The sequence below is a fragment of the Sabethes cyaneus genome, chromosome 3 (genome assembly GCF_943734655.1).
Source record: "Sabethes cyaneus chromosome 3, idSabCyanKW18_F2, whole genome shotgun sequence".
Classification (NCBI taxonomy): Eukaryota; Metazoa; Arthropoda; class Insecta; order Diptera; family Culicidae; genus Sabethes; species Sabethes cyaneus.
In genome coordinates this window covers 55,012,316-55,030,679 of record NC_071355.1, presented here as the reverse complement: position 1 = coordinate 55,030,679, position 18,364 = coordinate 55,012,316, and the positions used below count along the sequence as shown (strand labels likewise).

At 43.0% G+C, this 18,364-nt stretch overlaps 1 protein-coding gene across 2 annotated transcripts in view; it reads right to left on the bottom strand.

Moving 5' to 3' along the window:
* Positions 1-8,442: 8,442 nt before the first annotated feature.
* LOC128744658 (protein neuralized) overlaps positions 8,443-18,364 on the bottom strand; it is a 71,905-nt gene continuing 61,983 nt past the window's right edge. Inside the window, exons 1-3 of one of the 2 annotated variants that reach the window (XM_053841821.1) lie at positions 14,104-14,245; positions 9,890-11,499; positions 8,443-9,794 (exon numbers count right to left, since the gene is read on the bottom strand). In XM_053841821.1, the coding sequence (XP_053697796.1) occupies positions 9,474-9,794; positions 9,890-11,499; positions 14,104-14,245 (2,073 nt within the window). In that variant the 3' untranslated portion in view covers positions 8,443-9,473. Of the gene's footprint in view, positions 9,795-9,889; positions 11,500-14,103; positions 14,246-18,364 lie in introns of those variants that run through there. The other variant, XM_053841822.1, reaches the window with a different exon arrangement.

Here is an 18,364-nt window from a genome sequence, read left to right as displayed (position 1 = left end):
AACTAGATTGAAATGCTCGTAGAGACACAGGTGTTAGTTGACAATAGACAATCGATTAAACAGAAAAGACACATGAAATTTGTTGCATGAAATAGGCCACTAACAATTGTCACAGCTATTCGAATATTAACAAATATGAGAACAATATACAAATGCAATAGAGTAATCCCCCCAGAGAGGTTCAAGTTAGAGCAGAAACTTCTCTCACGACACTTGAACTAAAAACCTCACCGAAACAAATTGTTATGGAATGACCCACGTTATGCTAATTGGCAATGCATTTATTCGATATTCATAGTGTTAAAAAAGATTTAATTCTTTTTCCTAAGTTAGTTTTGTTTTATATGATCAGAAAGGTTGTATAAATATCAACATAATTTCTAAGCATTCAAAGCAAAATACAGAAAACACCAATTATGTAAGTCTTTTAGTATGATGTTGCACAAAGAATACTAATTATTATTTCAGTTTTAAACGAAATTAAATAGCAGACTAAAAACACCATAAAATGACAAACGTCAGTAATTGGTGAATTATTTTCATAGTCTCTTTGTGCATTCCATCAGAACGCAAAAAAATGAACATAACTATCGATGTGTATTAACCTGCCTAATAACAAATCATAGAAGAACTAACGCAAATCGTGATGTAAGTTTTGATACTCTCATCGTAACAGTCACATTGCAAGATAACTAAGCGTTTTTATAGGATGCTATAGTGTGCCCGCCATATTCCGCTTGAGACAAAAAATTAATACATTTTTATGCGGCTATAGCTGCTTGAACTTGTTATTGCCTATCAGATCAGATTTTTCATTGATATCAAGAAAATTGGGGAGAAAAATATTTCAATCCCAAAATAGCATGCCTTTGACTCAAGTTTTGGCAATTAGATGAACCGTTTTAGAAGCAGATTGACTGTTTTAGATATTTTTCGCATTCATACTACATACTTTGGAAACCGCTATCACAGTTCTGTAGACAAAAAAGTTGCATAGTAGTTGCTGTTATAAGTAGTATCAGAGTTTTGCTGAAAAGTAACAAGAAAAATCATACACATTTTCAACACCGGTTTTGATGAACTGAATTAATTCCACTCGAAATTCTTGTGGCGCACTCCGATGTACCATTTTTTTGATGAATATACTTCGATAGAACAACAGATATATTTTACAAATGATTGGTAAATTTTTACAGTCCGATCCCGAATTTACACCCTCTATTTACACTTGTCACTGAACTATACCCTCAATCGGTCAATTACAACTGATTCCATTAAAAGCATTATATTGTTCTCATACACGCTTTAGTCAAGGAGTAACCTTGAAACGTATACCGTCTTCACCTACATAAAAGAAAAAAATCAGTCCAACACCGATATCCAAAATTAGAAGACAACAAAAAAGGAAATATTCAACATTATTTTCAAAACCTATACACAAAACTGACAGCTAACCGCGCTAATGTACTAAAGCATTGCACAACAGCAAATTAAAAAAAAATAGAATAACCGAAAACAAAACAAATTAACGCAACACAAGAGTTTAAACTTTAGGCAAGATGGAGAACACAACCAGTTATAACCAGTAATAAAGTTAAGCCGTTTTTAAATGTACCTGTGTCTGACAAGCTTATAAACCAAAGCAAAAAAAAATAATACAAGAAAACCAATTGAGTAGAACATAAGAAACGTACCGCAGAAAACTCTCTCCCACCAAAGTTTATCTCTAGTGTGACATATAAGCAGAGTAACAACAGAAAGAAATACTACAGAAAACATAAACCTAGTTGAACATAGAGTCCGAAAGTTAAAGTTATACCTACCACTAGCGTAACTACAGAAAAGTAAAATCATCCATCAAACCATTATTGCATTGCATTGTATGTGTGTGTGCGAAAGTACCCGAATCTTCTGCCGGAATTCGGAAACGAAAGCATACTATGCGTTCTAGAGCGCCTTTTTTGATCGCGGTTCGCTCCAGGAATAAATATTTATTTTCGTGACAGGTTCAGAACTTTCAGACTGTGAAGGAGTGAAGGGAGCTGTATAGTTGAGCGCAGAGCAGGTGTTAGTCAATAATAATCAGAGACATTATTAAAAGCGAATAACCGACGGCAATTGTTCCAATGAAATGCAAAGCAGATGATATATGTTTACGGAATACGTTCTGGTGTTTTTTTTTGTCGCAATTGATGAGTGGCCACAGTTTTGATGACAATATCCTTGTCCGGAAGCAAGCCATCTTTTAGTCGTAAAAATCTTAATTATGGGCCCTATTCTGTAAGTCAGGTCGAGGAACTCGACTCGACTAATAGCATAGCATAGCGGTTCGATAAATAACTAAAACAAAGCAAGCTCAGGCGTCAGATGCTAACAGTTGAGTCACTAGCTTTAAAGCAGTTGACTTAGTCGAGTTACTCGACTTAATCGTATCGCGTGTGTCTTACATACTAGGGTATGTTGCTGCTTCGTCGTAATTGCCTATTCCCGTACTATCCAATACAAATTATTAAAAATATCAGCATTTTGATGACACATAATGCAAAACTACTAATTCCCTAATATTTTAGTTTGCTGTCTATTATTCACGGTCAATCAAAATGAGCTGAGATCTATTTAATTGCTTTTCATCACCAAAGAAGTCCCACTAGCCAAATTTCCTAGGTTTTTTCTTGCGACGAAGAAGAAAATGTCAAATAACAAAATAACAAAAATAATTGTTTCCGTCATTCATAAATGAAAATAACTCACGCAAGGCATTGTCGTTATTCTACAGCCAGGAAAACTTGCCTGACCTGCAGAAATTTTGCAGAATAACATTTGTCATTTGTGATTTTTAGTTCAGACGATGAAAAATTTTCATGGACGGATCTTAAAACAGTACGACGAATTTAAGAAATAAAGTCAGTTGCGTAATTTCAATAAAATGCTTTAATATTCGCTTTTCAGTGATTTCAAAGTTCACGGATCGGAAGGTAAGTATGTTTTAGTCAAATCAGCACAAGAACCTTTGGAGTATTCATTAAATTCATCCAACAAATGATGAAAATTAGAATGGCTTTACTTACTACGACGGGAATTAGAAATAAACCCTACCAAAAGTAATCGATCAAAGTGACGCTCGACGTGACTAACGTGAATAGGGTCCTATGAATAAAATTGAAATTTGCTCATTTACTTTCCAAGAATCGGCAGCATGATCGACGCAGAACGAAACCGGGAGCGAGCAGAGTCAGCAAAGTGCTGAAACAGCAAAAGCCTCGTCGGGAGTGGAATAAAAGGTACGCTTGGATCGCCAAGATGAAAGTGGGAACGACATGCGTTTGCATTCATGCAGGAAGTGATGGACGTTCAAAAAAAAGTGTACGCAGACAGTAGGTATGAATTATTGGAGGCGATTTCAAAGCTTGGTCAGTCGAATGGGGAAACTGAAGCAACAATGCAAGAGGACATAGCCTGTTAGAGGTTTTATGTAAGTTTGTAATTTATCACAATAATTCAACAATGGTAAAAGAACTCAACAAAAGAGGAACTGAGCTTTTAGTTGAACTGTTTAGCGAAAAATCCGTCAGCACTTTTCACAAAGACAAACGAGAACATATAATTGATATATTTTATGAAGTTCATCTTTATTGGCTTAATGGGAATTTGAGAGCTTGAAATAGATATATCAATAGTGACAATTAGGTAATTCAGTTGATTATTGGCCAACAGAGCCCGGTAGCAACTGGCATCACGATGCAACCGATTTTCTTGTTTGATTATCTATAACCAACCCAGAACCATCGCACAAACATATACAAGGTGTTCAATAAGTTCGAATACACTTTAAAAAAGTGTTTAATAAATGAGAATACAAGATATTCTTTTCTGAGTCAATTTTTATTAAAGCAGTGTTTATTGAGAACCTCTACGACATATTTGGTGGAAGCACCCCCACTTTGTGCTTTATGATGAGCTTGAGACGTTTCTCAATACACTCAAAAAAATCAGTACGTCAAGTTTGCGTGAAAACATATGTAATTCTCATCCATCACAGTTTTCATGTAACATTCACGTGAATTGTTGGTAACTCGCACTCATACTAACCAGTTTACGTACGATCCCGGTAAATTTTATCAATTTTCCCGTTAACTAGTACATGAAGTTCACGTAAGTTGCTGTACAGAAGTTTACATGATTTTTCACGTGGATGCGACATGTCGATTTTTTTGAGTGTAGAATCACACCACGCGGCTCGCACCTGGTCCATGGGCATCTCGTCCCAGATCTTGAAAATGAGCTTCTTAAATTGGTCCATAGGGCTCAGTTTATGTTCGCTCTGCTTGGCCAGCATGTACGATCATACATAAAAGTCTAGAGCATTAAGATCCGGGGAGCTGGAGGTCACATAGTCTTATCGAGAAAATCAGTCAATTTCTCCTAACACCACGCTTGGACAATGATCGCCATGCGGGCCGTTGCGCCGTCCTGTTGAAAGACGTAATGATCTTTCCCGTAGAGGTCACGAAGTGCCGGGGCCACAACCTTCTCCAGAACCTCAATCTTATAGTACGCGGCGCTGATTTTCACGTTTTTCTCGATAAACACCAGTGGAAGCTTCTCACGCTTGGATACGGCCTCCCAAACCATCACCGACGCGACGCTCTGGAACCGCGGGATGTTTATGTGGGACGGAGGGATGCTGGCCAACGTCGGCGCCAACAGCCGATCATTTTGGACATTGTGCGGCTGTTGCAAGATGAAGAGTGTCTCATCAGAAGACACAAACTCCTGACCAGCGCACCGCGAAAGTACCAGTTTTGCTTTGTCCAGCCTCTTCTTCGTTGTAGCCTCCATTACCCCGCGAACCTTGCGTTTCTTGTACGGCTTGCATCCCAGCTCCTTCGCCATGATGGTGTGGGCAGTCCCGATCGACACATCCAGGTCAACAGCGGTCTTCCGGATCGAGTGGTTAATTTTTCGACAAACCCGCTCCCTCACCACCTTGATGGCTGCTGGCGTCCCCGCCGAACGCGACCGCCTGGATCTAGTACGGTCCATGACCGAGCCCGTCTCCCGGTACTACGACATTTACTACGACGTTACGGTACTCCTCCATCGCGCGCGGTAAACAAATAACAAATGACATCAAGTCGACATCTTGCGCGTCGGTTAGCCTCTGTATAAGGCTCAAGCTGACACCAATTCTAACTTATTGAACACCCTGTAATTCCTCGATAGTTTTTACTCTCGAGTCGATGTCCGTTTTTAAAATTATAGGAAATGGGGCCAATCAACCACTCCTCCGATATTTATTTTCCACCCATATCCTGACAATGATGCGGCGAATTGTTTCGTACAGCTGCTCGCTCCCCGCTTTTAGAAGTTCAGCCAGGATACCTTCCTTTTCACCTTACCTTTCAGCTCACTGATTGCCTTCATAACCTCCTCCTGTGTTGGTGGCTCAACAGCTTGACCGTCGCTCACAATTCTTATCCTGTACCTGCTGATCTTCGTGTTTACTTCTCTATTCAACAGGGTCTGGAAATACTCTTCCACCTAGCTGTTACCGTCATTTTGTCAGTAAGCAGGTTGCCAGCACTCTCACTGCACATCACAGGCATGGCAAAATTCTTGCACCTGACCGTTTTGTAGAAACTCCGCGTGTCGTTGCTGCCGAACCTCTCCTCTGGACCGGCGAGCATGTGCTCTTGGTACTGGCGTTTTTAGACGGTAGGTTCTTTTTTCCACAGCTCTACCAGGACGAACTAACAGGATTCGGACAGATTCTCTGGGATTCCTCGCATTGGAATCGTGTGAAAGAATTCGGCAGAGGATTCGCACAGAGAACCTTGCTTATAGAAGCAGGATTCTTATAGGAGAATCCAAGAGTTGAATCCCAGGTATAGCTATAACTCGGTACGGGAATCGCCTACACTATGAAATAAGAATCCTCTGGATTCTAAAAGCAGGAATCCTAATCTCTCGATTCTTTTCTCTGTTCTGACGTGCAGGCGCAGTAAGCTACTCATATATATTGAGTTCCTAAGTTGAGTTGAGATCCTATCGTTTATAAAATCAGCTTATTTGATACTTGCAATTTTGTATATAATAAACCCTATAACTAAGAATCGCTGGTAAGGTACTCTCAGGTCCTGTTACGCCGGCTGTCACCGATAGTACAACGTGTCGTAGAGAATTACCAGGCGGGCTTCATAGGGGACCAAGTTTCTACCATCCAACAAATTTTGCAAAAATGTCGGGAGTTTGATCACATCTTTATTGATTTCAAAGCAGCATACGATACAGTCGATCGAGATCAGCTATGGCACAGAATGCACGAACACGGTTTTCCGAATAATCTGACGGGACTGACGAGAGCTACAGCTCTCGAGTCCCTTTGTGAAGCGGCGAGAGTTGAGGTAAGGTGACACGACGGAGAAGCACAATTTTCAACACTCTTATTTTGCGACGAGCGCAAGGTACTTCGGACGATAGTTGGCGGAAACGAACTGAAAATGGAGAGGGGCGGAGGCGTATGAATACCGAACTACAGGAATTGCTTGGAGAGATTCCTAGCGTACATCTGGTGAAAGTCGGCAGGCTCCGGTAGACCGGGCACGTCGTACGCCGGACGACAGTGCAATGAAAAAACGTGCTCTTCAACAAGCCCACCGGTGCCAGTAGCAGGGAGCTCAACCTGCAAGACGGCTTGACCATGCCGAAAACGATTTACGACTTCTGAGACAACTGACAAATGGCGACGAGATTCCTCTCGTAGCTTAGGTGTACAAAATTGCGTGATCCAAGTGATGTTTTTACCAATTGCTGTGTCAGTTTCCGCTTGATGCAAAATAAAGTTGAACTTTCTGAACACTGTAATTGTTGCCTCCGGATCGCATACTGATGCGAAACTGCTTTCTTTCGCTAAATAAATATTTTGCCAATATAATACAGTTGACCGCTCAGTTATCTCCGGAGTACGATGCTGGCCTAACAAGCCAGTCGTCGTATATTCGAGTCTCAGCTGGGCAGCGTTGCTTATAGAGTCAATAGGATCTTTGCATGCCATGCCATGGGTATAAACGTCCTTAAGAACTTGGCCCTTCTTTATCGATAGACTTCACAGTCGGCTGTTAGAGTACAGTACAGTACAGTTACGGGACTAGTGCAAAAATCCTACTGATTTTATCTAGCAGCACCGCCTAGCCGAGATTGAAACATACGACGACTGCATTGTTAGGCCAGCATCGTACCTCGAAACCAACTAAGCGGTTATGTCCCATACCTTTTTCTATTTCTGCTTGGCTGAGATGCAGTAATCAAAAAACCAAATACGAAGCGAAAAGAGAATGCACAACCTGGTGCTATCTGTACCCCTTTACAAGGTATATTTATAGAAAGCATTTATGTCTTTGAACATAACAAGCAATAATCGGACGGCGCAATAACTATCTAAGGAACATGATGACCAGGGGGGTAAGATTTACCATTTGAGTTTTGCTGAGCATGGTCATGCTGCAGAATCTCTTTTCCGTACCTCTGCTCGCATTGTGACCGTTTTCCGCATAGTGCTCGGCCGTCAATTGAATTCAATACTGCTCTCCAGTGATGGTTTCATTCGGTGCCAAGCCAACAGTTTCAATAATAATACCGACCTTGTCCCACTAAATATACAGAATAACCTTCGTAGCGTGAACATTCCGTAGAGCCGACAATGTAGGATCGGGCAGTTTGTAATAACTTATTTTGTCGCTGAACCAGTTGGCCATATCCATAGACGGAACACGGCGCTAAACGTCCCTTGGCGTCAAATCATGCAAAGAAGCCAAGTTACATGTATTTGAATCATTCCCCAACGCATGCAATCGCTTAGGAATGGCTTAACATAAAAATTCTTATATTGTATTTAAAAAATCTACCCATGATTCTCAATGCGTATACACGATCGCTGATAGAATTCTTCTGATGACACACTATCTGTCTCACGGGGCTACAGAAAACCGACGTCACCCGCTCCGTTCTTTTTCGCGGCCACTTAAATAGACGCGGTACTTAAACGACGTTCTCCCTAAGTTACCCACTTCAATTTCTGTATGACTGTTGTCCTGTTTTGTTTGCCAGGGACTATGGTACCGATTGCTGCGTACCAATTTCATTCCAGTAGCCCTGTCTATTCTCGCAACGAAGTTGCCATCTTAGATACAGATAGTGGCTCGGCCCTGTCGGTGTTGTGTTGCCATCTCTAACGACATACGTGTATATTGCCCTGTTCAAGTACGGAATAGTTACAGATTAACTATTTTACAACCAACTAAAGAACAGGAAAAAGTATAATTCAGATGAAGAAAGTGATATCTCAATTGTTTTAACCACCAACTAAATTAAGTTTTAGCACAATGAGTTTGTTTTTTTTTATTCGTTACATTAGCTAACTTTAAAAATATGTTGTTGGCTTAGATAACAATAAATTAATAAATGTGTCAACTATGTTTTCTCCTTATAATAAGTAGTAGTGTTCATTGGATTTCATTGATCTTACGTCTAATAATGCTTGAATCTTGACTGCATTTCACCCGGGACGTGGCATATCGATAAAGTTCTACACTGCCTAGCGTTCCCGCTACTGACCGTATAAGTGTGGGTATATAATAGCATATTTTCAATCATATTAATCTAAAGTGGATCACTTGTAATGGGATAAGTAAAAATCAGAGAAAAAGGACGTATTACGATTAGTTAGTTTCAATAGTCTATTGTGGAGAAAAAAAACGTTTTACTAAGTCTAGTTATACCTTTGGGGTGATCGCTCTTTTCGATATATAGTTGAAAGTTTTGTTTTTGACTAGATAGTAAAAGTTTTATTAAATAAACTGTCGCTCAGGATGAACACAACAATCTAATGTGCCGTAAATGGGGATGCAGTGAAATGAATAAGATAAAACATAAATATTATTAGGTGCATTCCGCTGTAAATCTTACTCCATTCCTTCGGCACTCTCTCAAGTTTCATTTGGAAGTGATGCATTGTATTTGGCAATTTCCTCACTGTTGTATTCTAGACTATAAGCAAAAAATTTACTTTTCTTGTGTTCTTTTTTGGTTTGTTCATCAGCAACTTTGTCCTACAAACTTACGCACTAGATAATGTATTCGTCAACGATTTCGACAGAGAACGCAACTAAACCAATCCGATGGCTTTACGAAACGCAAAAACCCAACCAACAATAGTATAATCGGCACTTACTCTACCTCAGACCTCAGATCTTTCCCCTTTTTCATCAACCATATGCAATTTTGACTACTGTATAGTTTACTCGCATAAAATATAAGTGTATAATTTTGACCAGAACGTTTCCGAAAGTTTGCTTTCCTTCTCTTCAAGTTTTACTGCCCTCGCTTGTTTTCGTTAGTTTTTGGAATAAAAATCACATTTTAATTTGCTTCCATTTGGTATCGTGACCAGATATCGATCGGCGCTCGCTCCGGCTCTAGGATTTGTAGGTGCGAATCACGTCCCGTATAACGGCACGACACAGCGGACAGTGACCACCGCCGATGCCGCGCCACTGCTTGATCGCACAGTCGTAGCACATGCACATGTGGCCGCACATGTACAGCACCGAATCGATTGGTTTCTCGAAGCAGATCGTGCAATCGACACCGGTAGAACTGTAGATCGGGGCACCGTTGCCAGCCGTCGTCAGGGTAGCGGCACAACTGCTGCCGCTGCCACCACCTCCGCAACTACTCGAGCCGGCATTAGCAGCCAGCGTGTTGTAATTAGAGGCATTGTTGTATGCCGGAAGGGGCTGTAAAAGAGCAAAAAAAGTATTGTCATTAGAAATCAATGAATCAAATGCTGACAAATCTAGTCTGTCTGGAAGTGACTGTTTGAGAAACTCACCTCATTGTAACTGTAGGCCGGAACTATTTCGCTGGTTCCGGTGGAACTGGTGTGCGAGGATAGCGAGAGCGTTGATAAAGGAACGGAAAGCGTTGAAGCAGAGTTCGGCAAACCTCGACTCACGATGGTGGCCTGAGCTTGCTGAACCGATGGTTGTGACGAGGTTGGTGAGATCACTTCGGTTGGTGGCAGATTAACAACCAGGACCGTACCACCCGGATTGATCTGAATCATATCCGACCGAAGCGAAGCAGTCGGTTGGGGTTGTGCAGCTGCTGATGACTGAATCTGTAGGCTGCGCTGACTAGCAGATGCTGCAATCGGACGAGGATCGTAGAGAGCGGAGCAGGATGCTGTCGCAATCGCAGCGGGAATTGCATGCGTGAACAGCCGAACGCTTTGAGTGGAACCGTAAACGTCGAGGAAGGCCCACAGCTGCAGGCTTTGGTCGATGTGCATGATCACCGATTGGGGTCCACCGTTTTTGCTGACGGAAACTTCGCCATTGACCGAAATCGAAAAGCAAAGCTCATCACCGCGGACGAGCGTAGATGCAACGTCCTTACTGACAACCCAATACTCCGGTCGATCTAGCAGCAAATCGGAATCGTCCGGCAAGTCCGATAGCTGTAACGTAGCTGGATCACAGGAGGTTAGCCCCAAAGCCAACGAACCGACGAACATGGTGTCGGTTTTCATAATTTGGATGATTAGCCGTTCACCGATTTTAATTGGACGGGGAGTGAAAACGTACCCTTGACAGAATTCTGACTCGACACGGGTGGCGACGGATCGATCAGGGGAAAATTTAACGTTTCGACCACGTACTGGATGGAACGGCAGCGGCAGCAGACCAGGTACAGGGCTGTTATAGCGCATACTGGCCGCTGGGCTGATAACGGTAGTCTGGGTCGGTCGTTCTTCCAGCAGCTGCTGATTGTGTTGATTGATACTGAGTGATTCCAGCTGAGGTACGATCTCCTGATCGGCAGAACGACGTCCGCACGATTGGTTCTGCGCAGGTTGTGAATGGTGATGATGGTGATGTTGTTGCTGCTGCTGTTGTTGTTGTTGTTGCTGTGCTTGGAACATGTAAATGCGCGAATCTAGGAACTCAATTGCCGTAGAATTTCCGTACACATCAATCACGGCCCACAAGGGCCCGCGTGCATCAACGTCGGTGATGAAAACGCCCTTCTCTTCGCCATTAATGCCGAAGTGTACATCTCCCGATGGTGTGACATAGTAGAATAGAACGTTGTTGCGATAGCAGTAACGTTCGTTCAGAGCCTTGGCCCAGAATCCGGGTTTGTTGGTCAGATCGGGACAGGCATATTTTGGCAGATTGCCACGCAGCGTGGCCGGGTCGTTGCAGGTGAATCCGAACCGGATTACGCCGCTCCAGTTGTTCGATATGTCGAGGAACTTGACGCATACGCGCTCGTTCACGCGGACCGGCCGCGCACTGAAAGCGATACCTTTGCAGAATGACTCGTACCGGCGAGCTACGGTTCCGTCGCGTGAAATTCTAATGTTGTCCCCGTGCACGTTGTGAAACTGCAGCGGGGGTAGATTGTTCGGTCCCGGACAGGACGATGCGCTGCGAGGAGCTGAAAGAGAAGCGAAGAGAAAATTTAATCATTAATCTAAATTGTCGAGCAGGTGATCGATTTCTTTGCGTTATGAAAATTGGAGGGGTCTTAAGAAGCGTGATCTAGAACAAATAATATAGCGTACGAGAAAGAACGGAGAAAGATCGGAAATGCTATTTCCGACTTCCTTTGGTCGCAACCACACAGGCGCACATGGCGTCGTTCAGGTTCGCTTCCCTTCCTGCTCATGTTTTTTTTTCTTTCGGCATCCGGTCTCCGGATTCCCGCCTGTCGCCATCATCATCATCGTCGTCGTCGTCGTCGTCGTCAAAAGTACGACGATTGAGCACGTACGACCGTTTATGTCGGTCTTTAAGTGTACAATGTTCGAAAAAATTCCCCTCCCCTTGTTTTCATTCATAATTATAATGCGACTCATTGCTGCCGCGCTGCGGTATGTACTTGTTGTACACATAACACACGTGCTCAATGTGAGAAACCGTTGGCTTCCGCTCGGGCCGGGCGGTCGCTTTCGGCACAGGGCAACGGCACATTCAATTAGGTCTAAATGACATCCGCGGTACGGCGCGGTAAGATCCGTCCGAATCCGGTTGGCAACTTAAGTCGATAATATGATATCCAAAAGTTTTTTTAACCACCCTGACACATTGGATTTTCGGACGGACAAAATCCGCCAAAAAAATCATCAGACACGTAAAGTGGATTTTCACTCAAATCCGCCTCCCTAGAGGCATATTCCGATGTAACATTTAATTATAGACATCTGTAAAAATGTACTTTGACGGGATGGGGATGACAGGATTTAAGGAGTAAAAAGCAGGAGCAGTGCTATGCACCACCCTCGCAATTTCGTTACGCAAAAACTATCCCTTCGGAGAATTACCCGAGAACAGGGACAGATGTTGATTGAAAAAGTAAATAGCCGAATCGGAGAAGTAATGCTTCTTGTTTGCTACAGGAAATGGGTGCGGGTAGAGTGCGGTAGGAAGGACGTAGACTGAGTGAGTAGATTTTCTTCTTTCATTCCCTCAGCGGCGTAACCTTCTGCTGCTGCTGTACAGGCAGTCATATAGAATATGAGTGTACAAAAGTAAGCTCTCGCCCGACGGTGGACAGCTGTGAGTTTTTCATCTTTTAGGGGTTGAAGCTGCTGCCGAAAGACGCTCCAAAATAGACTCCGAGAAAACGACTTCACACAAGCCAACCAACGTAAAACCGATACATCTGGCTACAGCGCTACAACAGTTGTAGGGCAATCTCCTAAAGCATTCGCTTATACAGTGAAAGTGGATGCTTTCGATCGCCGCCCAATGCTGATTGGGGAAAACTATTTTCAATTTCCTCTCCCGGTAGCCGAGCACCGAGTAGCAACGGCGGAAGAAAAGTTAATCAAGAAAATAAATCTTCTCTTTTTGTAGGTTATATGCGTATGAATAACGTACGATTAGGCCGGTGCGGTGATGCGCGACATCCTCGACGCCAGTCGCGTCGCCGTCCGTCGCCGGGTGGCGTATAATGATGCGTATGCGACATCTCGCCGGCTCCGGCGTGGAGATGCATTTTGTAAATTCACATGACTGCCGCGGCCGCTGCAAGTACCACGGCGAGCCGTACGGACGGAATAGCAATCAGGTTCCCATCGTTAGCCGTGCCGTGTGCCCTGTGAAACTGTACGGAAAAATTACACGGAGCCGTGGGGATCGCCAGTTTAAAGAAATGCAATAAAAATTTGATGTGAAACGAAGGCACACAGATACCGAGAAGAACTCCGATATGACTCTCTGGCACTGTGGACGCAGGTTGTTCGAGATATTAAAAAGCCAAACGTAGGAAAGAGATAAATTGAAGACGGTTTTATTTCTTCGCATGCGAGAATTAATTATTTGTTATTATTATTATTCAACGATCGGTGACGGCGACGGCGGCGGCTGCCGGCGTTGATAGATGGCGACTGGACAGCAGACTGGACACACGAGAAGTTGCGCAGGAATTACGCTTGAGAAATTGAGGCAACGGCGCATTGACACAGCCACAGACCAGAGTTGTTTGTTATCTCTGCTCAGGCAAGCGTAACCAACCAAATGGAGCCATTCGAATCTCGAATGCCGTCGGGTCTTAATAAGCAAAAAAAACCTGCCTGGCCTGGACCAACGGAACGTGAATCACGTCCCATTGAAAAGTACTTTGAAAATTCTTTACACTTGCGCTAACTCATTGCGTCGCGTACGTGTAACCGATTCCAACGGGAAAAAAGTGCTCATGCAATACTGTTACAACCGAGTGAGTACTCATCAAAATGGAACTACTCGCTTCGATAGGTATGAATGGAAGGTACGTATAAAGGAAGCTTCCCCTTTGCTGAATTCCATTCTCCAGCAGCGAGCGTCATCCAGACGGTTAACGAACTAGAACAAGCATATTTTAGGGGCGAAAAAAGTTCGTTACACTGTCGGATGCCATTTTTTCCAAGGAAGGGGGAATTACGTTGCAGCTGCAACGCTAGCGTGAAAGGATTGCGATTCCGATTAGGACCATATAGTCCACACTAAATATGACGTCTTTTGTTTAGTATTATTTTTCAACAACCACAGCAATACTAACCTAGTCCCATCCTTTTCTTGATCTTCTTCAGCACTTTCATCTTGTTCTTGATCGGCGAGAAGATAGTATCGTTCTTCTTGCAACTCGGCTGGCACTCGACTGCTGCACCTACACCGGAACCGATCACGTTCAATACACCCATATAGAAATCACCGAGTGTCCGAGCTAAGCCAAAAATTCCAAAGCCTTGGCCCGCTGGCACGGCGCACACACTTTCCGAAACAAAAAAAAATAAAAACTCGCGGCTGAATTAATCACACATAACAGTTTCTGTGTTCCTTCTTTCCAATACCCGAGGACCGGACCGGACCGATCGTCGTCGTCCGACTTGTGTTTTGTTTCCCAACGACTTTCTTTTAACTCTTTCTTTACACCTTCACCCAGTCCGTGGTGCGTATTCCTTCGCTTAACTAACTGACGGATCGCGCTTCCAGTGTACTTATGACGAGAAATCGTTTCTCGGTTATTGATTCCACATTTGGTTCCCACACTGTTCAAATTGGTTGGAATTTCCGCTACCGTACACCAAACATCGATCACAACAACAAAAAACTCTCGATTACTTCCTTCCGTCCAGATGATCTACCCCTATTAGTTGAACTATCACACAAATTGCATTTTTTTTTTTTTGCAAAGTTCCCTAAGGATAATATTTTCCCCCAATGCACCAGACGAAAGCAGAGAACACGTCTGTATCGATGGACGGATCGCTCAGAACTGACGATCGAATCGAACCTCTCCTGCATATTTCGCCTCACGATGCGACGGGTGTTATGCTGCCGATCGAACCCTCTCGCTCTCGCTTCGTTCGCTCTCTACCCGCTTCGATGCCCACTATATATGCTACGGTTTGCCCTTATGTACTGCCGGGCCGGCTGCATGCATGGATATGCTCTCAATGTCGTTTCCAGCTGCTCGTTTTCCCTCGGCTCCTTTTTCACCCTACGCTTTGCAGTGCCGTTCCACGGTATCACCTTTGACGAAGTGAAACAAAAAAAACAAAGCGAACGCGAAAACTGAGACGCATCGCATCCCGCAAAACATTAGAAATTGACGCCGATGTGTGAGCAGCGAGCAGCACATTTCCCCATGCAGATCGCGCGGATTGTGCTGTGCTCTTGGCCGGCGGACCCCCATTCGAGCCCCCCTGGCGTTAAAAACGATGAGAAAAGTGTGCCCACCGTATTCCCGCTGGAGTCCCACGGACACCGAACAACGGACGGAGCAAAGCTAAACGAACAAGTTCAAGAAGTCGTGTGAACATTCGGATGATCATGTAAAGCTTGAGCCCCCTCCCTGGCACCTCTGCATGGTTTTCTTGGACACAGTACACACCGGAATGGATCATCCCGGACCGTTGTAACTTGACCAAAACTAACCAAACCGTATTGTGGTGACTCCACCGATCGTAGAGATCATGTTTCGATTGTTCCGAAACCGATAGATAGCAAAATGATATTTCACCTTCATTGTACCGCATTCGCCAGGTCCGGGCGCACCAAAGGCCGAAGGTCACGGGATCTTCTTTGCTGCTAGCCGAACAGCACGACGATGTTTAGGAATTCCTAATCGCGACAGTCCTACGACTGGCGGACTCGGACGGAGGACTGGTGCCACCGCGAACGATGAAGATGCAACGACCGCGTGAATTGCAGCAATAAAAAGTAATTTGCTCTCGAAGTACAGTTATACACCGAAGTTATTCTCACGATTTTCCCAAGTTACAGGTTAGACAAATTGCGTGCCGGTCCCTGTGCAAGGGTTAGGCAATTTTCATGTCGGCAAAACTAGCTGCGGCAGTTAGGTTGGCACAGTGCGGCCGATGATACATTGATACAGCGGACTGTGTACAAGAGGAATAGTACCAATTGAATCTAACAAGTAGGCTGTAAAATATGGGGTTACGTTTCGAGATGCCGCCGTCAGCAATGAAATGTCAAGGATCACATACAATAAAAATAATGTTTCTTTTCTCAGTAAGAATTATTTTAGCTTTGCTGCTATTTTTACATGCTACTAATAATAGATCGAAGTTCATCTATGACCTTTGCTCGGTGCCCTGACTGCAAATTACACAGTCGATTTCCATTTTCATGAAAGAATAATCAACGATAAATCTGCAAATTGTACAATTACACCTTAAAATAGCAATCATGCTTCCTAATAATAACGATTTTTATCATTTTGATTGTCACTAAAAGAGCAAAATATGTGTCAACGGTGTACTTAAATTGATTTACGAACAAATCCGGAATTTAAAACATTTTCGGTATAATTTGACGTGCAAACTGAATAATGTTGCTGGACATTTTTCAAAATTATTTGTATTTGTATTTGAATATAGGCTATGAGCCCGTTATCCTTTCTTAGGACTAATTTACAAACGATTATTGGACAAATTCTACATATGCAGTCACCCCAATATTATGGGCCACCTAGTATTATGGGCCAGTCCATACTTTACGTTAGTTTCATACGTAACAAATTAGTATTTAACTATCGAGTATGAATTCAATAGATAGAAGCAACATTCCGCTGCATGCTTGATAGCAATACACTTAGTTCAAATGCGTTAATTTTCTTAATTTTTCGATTGTTGTCAATTTGCTCCAATCGATTTTTTTTCCATGTGTGGACTCATTACTGCGACCAGTATAGTTGATCTATTGTAATATCGCCCGGGTGTTTGCTGTATGACCTGCACTGCATTTCTTTTTGCTATAATCGCTATTGAGTGAGCGATATGCTTATTAAATTTTATGCGTGCTTGCGTGTATTGGGGTTTACCCTTCCTTCAAAGCTTAATCTACTCTACCCACTTATTCCTCGCTGCCAGCACTATCCCATGTTATAGCCGTCCCTGGCGAGGACTCATTCGTACCTCTGACCAGTACACTTAACTATAGGAGGGACATTTGCACTGTTAAGAGGCTTCAGAGGGTAAATATAGAATTCAGCACGAAGGAAGGGTAAATGGAGGGGCCTGAGAATAAACCCATGCTAAAGTCGCTTGACATCGAGAATGGCTTGATTCTACTAAGATTCGAACCCACGACCACTCGCTCCAATCGATAGTCGATTTGTTGTTATTTTTGCGGTTGTTATAAAAAGTCGGTTGTGAATTATAAGCTGAATAGTGGCATAAATTTGTGTGTCTGAGCATAAAATGAACGGAAATCGAGGGAATAGGTATGTATTCATTGAATTACGGTGAAACCGCCTAGAAAAGTTCATTTTCCACTTTAATATACGAAATTAAACAATGGCCCATAATACTGGGAGCAAAATTGACTTTTCCCAGTATTATGGGTCAAGCATATAGATCAAGAGGATTCGCTGTTTTTGACTATAATTGTAATTTGTTTTCAGTAAAACGAAAAAACGTGCACAGAAAATCACGCTTTTGATCCAGCAAGACAAATCGAAAAAGTTCAGGAAGTTGCAAGGGATCACAATCTACCGTACAGTACAGTTCCGCGTTATTTTTGGAAACCACCCAAAACTAATAATCCAGGATCAAATACTTTTCTTTTTCCTGAACTTACTTACTGTACTTAGATGGCTTGTTGTTCTAAGATAAAGCCTGATGAACAAAGTTTTTCCAATGCACTCGGTTGTGGGCCAACGCTCTTCAATTTCTCAGACTCGCTCCGCCTAATCTAACCATCTTGCTCGCTGCGCCCTTATTCCTACCGGATATGAGCCAAATACCATCATTGTAATGTAGTCGTCCGGCATTCTTGCAACATGCCCTGCCTATCGTATCCGTTTAGGCCGCCTTTTGCATACTTGGTTTGCCATAGAGACTATCACTTTGATGAAGCCCTCTGCGTGACTCGAATGAACTTGACATTCCACTCGAAATCCGAACACAGCACTGAGTACCATCCATCATACATTGAGTCAGTTTAATGAACTTCCTGAAGAAGAAGCTCAAATTGAATCTAAACTCAACTCACTCAGACAGTTGCTGAGTGCATTACAAGATACAACAAGATCCCTAAATCGCGAGAACCACACACAAACAAGCGCGCGCGCGTTGGTGCGATTTTCTCGAAATAAAACCTATGTTGTTTTACTGACCCATAATACTGGGAACATTGACCCATAATTCTGACCAGGTTTGAAAGTGGCCCATAATACTGGGAATAGAATATGCTCACATTTTGTTGTTCTGCAAAAAAGTGTGTAATTTTTGAACAAGATTGCCTACAGAACATCAAACTATGGTATATTTATAACCAATTAAGTTATAAATAAT